The following is an 8807-nucleotide window of genomic DNA, read 5'->3' as shown; positions in this document are numbered from 1 at the left end:
AAGATACGAAGTACGTATCTACTAAATAAGAAGAAAATGCGATCAAGTCTTGTGGGTTATCAACAACCCCAATTTTGAAGGTTGGGCCTCATTTTATCACTCATGGTTATGTTGCTAGCCCACTACTATTTTTGGGTGTTGAGTTGTTGACACTTCTATTTTAGTTTCCACCTTTCACTTCCCACTAAAAAAGGTGTTCTCTTCACTTGATTTTCAATGATCTAAACTTATTTTAACTTACCTAAACTTATCTTAACTTATTAAAACTTATTTTAGTTGTAATTTGTACTTGAATAACCCTTATCAAAACTTATTAAACCTAAATTAAACTTATCTAAACTTAACTGAACTTAATAAGTAAAAATAAGGTGAACAGAACAGACCCATAGCCTTCCTAATGATAGCAAAGAAATCTGTACTATACCAGTTAAACAAGATCAGGCACAATATTCTTACCGATAACAGATCCAGAATTCCTGATGAATGGAGAAACTAACCTGGAAAGTGTTAGAAACATGAGTATGCTGTAGCAGCAACTACAAGCAGATTTGAAAATTTTAAAAGTGCAAGAAAAACATAATATCTAAACTTCAATCATGATCATCTCAGCAAAGTAAAGGGTGAGCTAAAAGGGCTTTCCCCAAGGGACAAACAAGAATATGGAAAAGCTAAAGGCCACCACAGATTGTGAGCATCATCAGAAATCATCATCCTCTTCCTCGGCAATGTGCTTAGCAAGTTCTTGCTCTTGCTGCTGCCTTTCCCTTCTCTTCTCGGCACTTTCCTTTTCTTTGTGCGAGTTAGGTGGGTACCGTAGAGCCCGTACTGCTTCATTGTGCATGTTCAGACAGAAAGCAATTCTAGAATCAAAGGCAGACTGTGGCTCAGTTGTTGAGTAGATATCACCAGTCTCCTTTGATAACATCCAACCGTTTGCATGATCTAATGTGGCATCTATTGCACCATCACGAATAGCCTTGGCCACAATACTCTCAGCATCAGCAACAGGGTTGGGAGAATCTAATCTCAGCTTTTTAGCAACATCTGCAAGGGAGATGCGAGAATAGGAGATGCTAATGTTTCTCAACCCAGTCCTAATGACGTTGTGGCGCAGACGGACAATCAAATTGTGAGTTCGATCCTTGTCAAAAGTAGAAGAGAACTTTTCAGTAACTCCTCTGAACAGCTCCAAGTCACCAATACGAACAGCCTACAAACCCATCACCAACACTAGATTATCAGAGCATTAAATTAGAATTGAGAAAATATAAAGTTGCTTAAAAATGATCTTTGCAGGTTTAAGGCAATGAGAATACATGCTGCAAATAAAATCATATTCATTAAACATACATTTGTAAGCTCAAAGTACGGACGCAAGGCCTTCTCCATCCCTTTCTGCATAAACATTGTTCTCTCAGGTATTTCCCCTAGCAGTAATCGCACTATCACAGCCCATTTGTTGCACTGAATCCTGAAACCACGGGCTGCAATAGGTGCTTTCCTAGCGGCCTGAAGAAGGCTCTCTTTTGCATCAGTATACTCCAACTGAATTGTCTGGATCTTTCCAACATAGAAGAGATGTCGACAATGCTGCAACAAAAAAATTAATTTGATGAATTAGACTGGAATCATCACAAGACAATAAGCACTTGTAAGAGAAAAATGCAGTAGTCGGTGAACAAGAAGACAACAGAAGATAATGGTGCATACTTGACCAGAAATACCCCCATAATTGAACCACAAAATGACCCAGGATAAGTAATTATACCACATAATAAGGTATAACATTGTAATAAAATTCCATTCATACAAGCAAAACCAGAGAGCCAAATAAAAATGGGTAAAACATATTACAGTACAACCCCAATAAAGATGCGGTGCTCAAAGAAAAACTTGACAGGTGTTAAACAAAACAGGCCAGGCGCATGATACTCTCAACAATGTAAAGAACTTTCCAAACAAAAGTAATGCTAGAAAGTAACAAAACTACATGCAACTTTTTTTACAGAGAGAGTACAAAGCAACTTCATGAAACTACCCTCCTTACACTAAATAATCAATTTTGCCTTCAATTTCCGGAAGTCTGAAACATTAAGAGTGATTAGATAGAAAATGACAACATTAATATAGGATTAAATTTTTTAACTTTTGCAACAGCCAACATCACTTTTACAGATTTGAGATAAAATTATCAAATCAACTTCTCATATTATTAAAAGAGCAGGTACAAAATGTGAAACGACAAAGGATCACAGATTTCCTAGTGAAAATACTGCTTTACTACACTAGTGCATAAGAAATCATAGAAAGACATTACTAGCGTTGCAGGTAATAGAGAATACCTGCTGATTGGAATGAGCCCCAAAACTAGGTGCCTTGGACCTCAGCTTTTCAGCCTGATCATACAAGTTGTAATGGAGGTAATTGCGAAGCAGAAGGTTCAGAAGTGTTTCCTGCAGCATAGATAAATCACATGTAATTCAAACTCTCAGCATATAAATCATATTATGAATATATATAATCCTCATTGACCGCATACAAACCTGACCAAGCTCATCATGGTGCAATGTAGCCAGCCGATGCAAGGTGAGGAGTTCACTGGAGCAGAAAAATATTAGATTAAAGCGCTAAAGCAGAAGCACAACAAAATCAATAACTTTATGAAACATATTTCTTGATTGCCTGTGTCATTAGGGTTAATCTTATATCAATACAAGATATTAAGGCAAATAGCAATTCTGAGCCTACCCACGGATTTCAGCAAGATCACCAGTGAGCTCATAGCTCAATGAATAGAAAGAATACAATTTGGATGCCAGCACATCAGCAACCCTTCTTTTCAATGATTTTAAACGAGCAATGCTTGCAGAAGCACAAGATTTAGCCTGAACATTTTCAGAGTTAGCTTGAAACAAATATGACAATGAAGAGTACAAAAATAGTTTTTGGAACAGAGCACACCTCATTGTGCATTTTCTGATCAATTAGAAACAACAAGACAATCAAGTAACAGAAGATTTCCAGCTCTGGTAAAGTGCTTTTCCCTGAAGGTTGCACAGCAGATGTTGCAGTATCAACTTCCATCTCCTGTTCACCTCCCTAAAACCAATGTTATGATAACAAGTTAGGATTTCTGAGTTGGAAAACCATAGCTGTAAGCAGCATCAGAACTAAAATTTGCAGGCAAGTTATAAGAGAACCTGAAGCAACAATTTCCTAGTAACTAGTAAGATTGTTCCAATTAAGTTTTTTACAAATCCATATCATAAACTCCACACACAAGTTCGATCTGAAAACAAATGTAGAGTTAGAGTATTTAAGATGCAATGCATCATATATGTCTACTGCTGCCTTTAGTATCCGATCCCTCACAATAAATGAGCTTTGAAAGAAAGTACTCAATGAAGAAAGATGGATAACACGTACTTCTATAGCTTTCAACAGAGCAGGATAAGACTTCTCCTTTAAAAGGCTTACTACCCCCCACCCTCTCTCTAATTGACAAGGATTAAGATAATTGCAGCCTATCAAATACGACTTTGCTAACTCCACTGCAGCAATTTAAGCCATAATCATGCAGACCAAAAGATACTCAGAGATACAACTTAGGATACTGGACCCACTCTGAGCCTCAGCCTTAAGACATGGGATATCTCTCTTATCTATGAACAGCATTCCAATTCACTTCTACGATTTTCAAACCAGCCACTCACACAAGTTGGATAGACAGCCTAAATTCATACAACAGAACTTCAATTAATGAAGAGGAAGAAGAGAGAATTAAAGGCTTAAATTTTCAGCAAGAAACAATATGGAGAGAGCCTTTGTCAGCACCCAAGTACTAGCCAACCTTGCAGGTATACATGTACTTGGCAGGAAGACACTATCAAGAGGAAGAGAGGATTGCTTTATAAAAATAAATAATATATATTAGATTCCCACCACCCCAATTCCATGATTCCATCACTTAACAGGGTGAGTTACATCATTCAAAGACCAGAACCTAGAAATCCAAAGACTATACGCAGACATCAGGGACAACAACTCAGAAAGAGGAGAATTTGACAAGCAAGAGATTTATTGCATGGAAGGTATATTCTTGTCATGTACAACAAGAAATTTGCTTTTGAGTTAAGATTTTTCTTATTGCCTATGATATATTCACCCTATCAGCAAGATTACACCCTCTTAACAAGTTTTCATAACAGTTATTTTAGTTAAAGATTATGTCACTATTCTTGATGCTTTAAAAGACCTCATCAGTTGTCTATAGATATATGAGGCTTAAATGATTATATAACCCTCATATAACATGTAGTTTGGATCAAAAGGCGACTAAGAGCTTGCACATGATTACCACATATCTCATTCGAGCACAATAATTACTTATTCTAAAGCAACAAAATTCTCATTTGCAGGTCCACAGCAAAAGATGAACTGATCTTGCAACTACAAAGATTTTTATTTTTTTTAGTTCTAGACCAAATTTGACAACATGAAGGACAAAGCCACTTCAGTGCTTCCATCACAGATTCACACTACTACTCACCATCATAAACAATTTTACGAGTTCTTAATAATTCTTCCTTAACTCCATGTTCCTAGAGTAATATTTCATGACAAGCTGCTTTTCATGCTCTATAAGGAAGATTGCTAACTACATTGCCCCAATACTATTGATTTTAGTAAGGAAGATCTCACACCCAACGGCACTAACCCGATCTTATACTTGTTTTTGAAAATCACGGCTTGGGCACACCTAGGCACTTGGTGAATCGATACAGAGAAAATAGCATCGAACTAGAAAAGGCAAGCGCAATACAAAATACAAGCTAAGGTACGCACCCGAGCTTGCCTTTTGTGCAGACGCACACAAGTGAGATTTTCAGTCCAAACCAGGATTTACCCATTTCTCATTTATCTTGTAATTATTCATTTGTAAGCTTTACTCCAAATTCCAATCAAAAACAAAAAAATTCACAATAAATGATTACTTCCCAATTCACAATACAAATATAACAGGAAATCTATGTCTTCCTTGTTTCAATTCTGCATTATAATCAAATAAACGTTACCTTGGGAAGAAATGCGGAGATCCTTCCATGAGCCTCGGAACCGGGAGAAAGAGCGTAATCAAGGAAGAAATGCAACACACGGGCCGTGAGCTTATGACGAACACCAAAGGTAAGGCGGATTGCACGAGAAATCCGACGAGCCTCTTTGGTATAAGAACCCGCCTCCAATAACGACGCAATCTCCTTCAAATCTGCAACAAATCATGTTCAGAACAATCAAAACCCTAAAATTTGGGCAAAATTCAACGAAACATAAATCAAAATCGGAGTGATGGAATTAGGAAATACGCTTCAAAGTAGGCGGATCGACTGAAGAGAGAGAATTTGAGTGGGGTTGAGTATCCTTCATTTCCACATCTTGAGTCATTTTATCGCCGATTTTAACTGTTGCGAAGGATGAAATTGCAGTAAATTAATGCGACAAGATATTGAATGAAGGAAACTGGAATGAAATTGATCAGTTTGTACCTGAATCAGTTGAAATTGGGAGAAAATGTTAGGGTTTGGAGCTTGGAAATTTAGCCGCTTATGCTTCAGTAATTCCTTTCTTCCTCTACAAGAAGCTCAATGATGCTGAAGCGGCTTTTCTTTTTCCTTTTGTTGGCAAAACTTAGGGCATGTTCTGATTGACTGAACTCAGCTGAACTGAACTGAACTTATTAATTAATGATTTTTAACTACGGATTATTGATCTTTGATTATTTATTGATTATTTATTACTATACATATGTGTATATACAAATGTACATATTATTATTATTATTATTATCTCAAAAGCAAAAGTCATACAACCTACAATAAATTAGTGGAAAGTCGAGATACAATCTGAGCCCCCACTCCTCTAGCTATTGCAAATCCTACCCTAGTGAAGATATGAGATGCAGCACGAGCCCCAATTTCTTGCGTCGTCGAGAACCTTTGAATCCGTTTCACTAACGCAACAGCCTCTTTCTCTAATTCCCCAAGCGAAGAAAAGGAGAAGGGATTATTATTATTATATTATTATTATTATTATTATTATTATTATTATTATTATTATTTATTGATTATTATTATTAGTATTATTATTTATTGATTATATTATTATTATTATTATTTATTGATTATTATTATTAGTATTATTATTATTATTATTATTGTTATTATTATTAATATTATTTATTGATGATTATTATTATTATTTATTGATTATTATTATTAGTATTATTATTTCAATTATTATTATTATTATTTATTGATGATTATTATTATTATTATTATTTATTACTTATTGATTATTATTATTATTATTAATAATAATAATTATTGATTATTATTATTATTATTTATTTATTATTATTATTAGTATTATTATTATTTATTGATGATTATTATTATTATTTATTGATTATTATTATTAGTATTATTATTTCAATTATTATTGTTATTATTATTATTATTATTATTATTATTATTATTATTATTATTATTATTTATTGATGATTATTATTATTATTTATTGATTATTATTATTAGTATTATTATTTTAATTATTATTATTATTATTATTATTATTTATTGATGATTATTATTATTATTATTATTTATTACTTATTGATTATTATTATTATTATTATTATTATTATTATTATTATTAATATTATTATTATTGTTGTTGTTGTTGTTGTTGTTGTTGTTGTCGTCGTTGTTGTAATAAGAGTTTAAAAGAATGATATTTGGCTTTATATCATTAGCAATATCATTAGACGTAAATTAAGAGCTGAACTGAACTAAGCTGAACTGAACTAAACTGAACTGAACTGAACTGAATTGAATTGAATTGAACTGAACTGAACTGAATTTCAACGGAAGAGAACAGGCCCTTATACGGCTGTTTTTCACTCTCCCCCAACTTTGTTTGATTCACTCAAAATAATTCCTACTTTTTATTAATTTTAATAATCCAAACTTTAATATGAATTTACTTCTAATAGTCTCAACCAGTCATAAAACTTGTTATAACAAGTCACCTAACACGTGTTAGGACATGATTGGTCAAAAAAAAATTAAAAATAAAAATTAAAAAAATTAACTAAAAACTTAAAATAAATAATTAAAAAACTTTATAAGAATCAAAAATTATAAAAAAATAAAAAATAAAAAAAAAAACAAAAAACAAAAAACAAAAAAAACCTATAATTAATAATCTTGTTTAAGGTTAATTTGATTATAATTCAAATGATCGCGAATAATAGTTTTATTTGTGCATTAATATTCAACCAACATAGATTAAACAGGTTTAGGGTTAATCCTAATAATTGCATGTTAGTCACAAAGCGCACATGAATACGAGAAGAATAAAGTAGAGGCCTATTGTTAGGGCAGGTTCTTTCTCTTTTAGATTGGATTTGTACCTTCATCCTCGAACTTCTAGTCTTGGTTCCAGACCTATTGGAGTTAACGATCTCATGGATCGTTAAGGGGTGTAACCTTCACCCTGTAAACGGTTTACAAGTTCCTAAAACTTGTTGGCGACTCTTTTGCTCTAGCTTCCTTCCCTTTGGACGCCACCAAGCTTAAGTGTATGATCAAAGTGGGTTTCAAGTTTGGGGTAATGCTTGAAATATTCCCTACACCTCCACATAATCATTGAGCTGTAGGTAAAACCCGGTTTGGGTCTAGTTTAGTTATTTGGCCGTAACTTCCTCATTATTCATCGGAATTGGGCTTATAATATATCGTTAAAAAGGTCTTTTCAAGCCCCATACAAATACACCATTATTGGACCCTTACCATGGATCAAACTAAACTAGACTGGACATTTTCATAAGTAGAGTAAGAAAATAAATGTTTTGGAAAACAGAAAGAAGTATTTTATTAAAACGACCGCATCATAAGACTTTTCACACTTTCACTTCATTTGATAATCAATGACGTGAAAGATATTCATCACTAGGTTTGGTTTGTGGGGAGACACAATTAGGTGTCTACACTTATCAATATTAACTTTCTAGCCAGATGCCCTCATAATAAGTATTAATAATATCAGCAACAACAGATATTTTTGGAGAGTAGCTTTTGCAAGCAGTAAGCTGCCATCGCAAAAAATAGATGAGAAACTCTACAAGCTCTAGCTCCATGACAAACACGGACCTCTTTAATCTTTCGCCGCTCTTGACAGAAGAGAAGAGAAGAAAAAGCATCCGTACACAACATGAACAAGTGCGGAGAAATAGGATCACCTTGACGGAGTCCCCTCGAGGTATGAACATCACCCGTAATCACCCCCCATTCACCTTAAAAGAAAAGGAGACACTAGCCAAACAATCCATGATTTTATTTACCCAGTCCATAAAAAAACGAGCCTTAACATTACCTTCTCAAGAAAAACTCATTCCACCCTATCATATGCTTTCATCATATCAAGTTTACGGTCAATGGAACCATCACTTCCTTCCCCCTTTTTCTACATAGAGTGGAAAATTTCAAACGCAACCAAAGCATTTTCTGTTATAAGTCGCCTCGTGACAAAAGCACTCTGATTAACCGATATAATCTCATTCAACAAAGTTTTAAGTTTATTAGCCAATGTTTTTGATATAATTTTATATAGAACATTACAGCAACTAATCAGTAGAAAGTCTTTCATCCGCTTAGGCTCCTTATATTTTGGGATCAAGACCCCAATGCACGTTTTATTAATTAGAAAGGGTAGTTATGACTAAAAAGGATGGTTAAAGAATTGCAAGGATG

The 8807-nt window shown here is 33.9% G+C and overlaps 1 protein-coding gene across 1 annotated transcript; it reads right to left on the bottom strand.

The window, feature by feature from the left end:
* Nucleotides 1-388: 388 nt before the first annotated feature.
* On the bottom strand, nt 389-5670 carry LOC110700068 (probable 26S proteasome non-ATPase regulatory subunit 3). Its single transcript, XM_021877568.1, has 9 exons — nt 5544-5670; nt 5364-5459; nt 5076-5266; nt 2962-3099; nt 2749-2885; nt 2544-2598; nt 2343-2453; nt 1351-1590; nt 389-1210 (listed from the first exon to the last, which is right to left on the bottom strand). Exons 2-9 carry the CDS (start codon nt 5440-5442, stop codon nt 698-700), a joined length of 1464 nt encoding a protein of 487 aa, XP_021733260.1. The 5' UTR covers nt 5443-5459; nt 5544-5670; the 3' UTR covers nt 389-697.
* Nucleotides 5671-8807: the final 3137 nt, after the last annotated feature.

Source organism: Chenopodium quinoa, unplaced genomic scaffold, assembly GCF_001683475.1.
Source record: "Chenopodium quinoa cultivar QQ74 unplaced genomic scaffold, ASM168347v1, whole genome shotgun sequence".
Classification (NCBI taxonomy): domain Eukaryota; kingdom Viridiplantae; phylum Streptophyta; class Magnoliopsida; order Caryophyllales; family Amaranthaceae; genus Chenopodium; species Chenopodium quinoa.
This window is presented reverse-complemented; position numbering and strand designations above follow the sequence as displayed.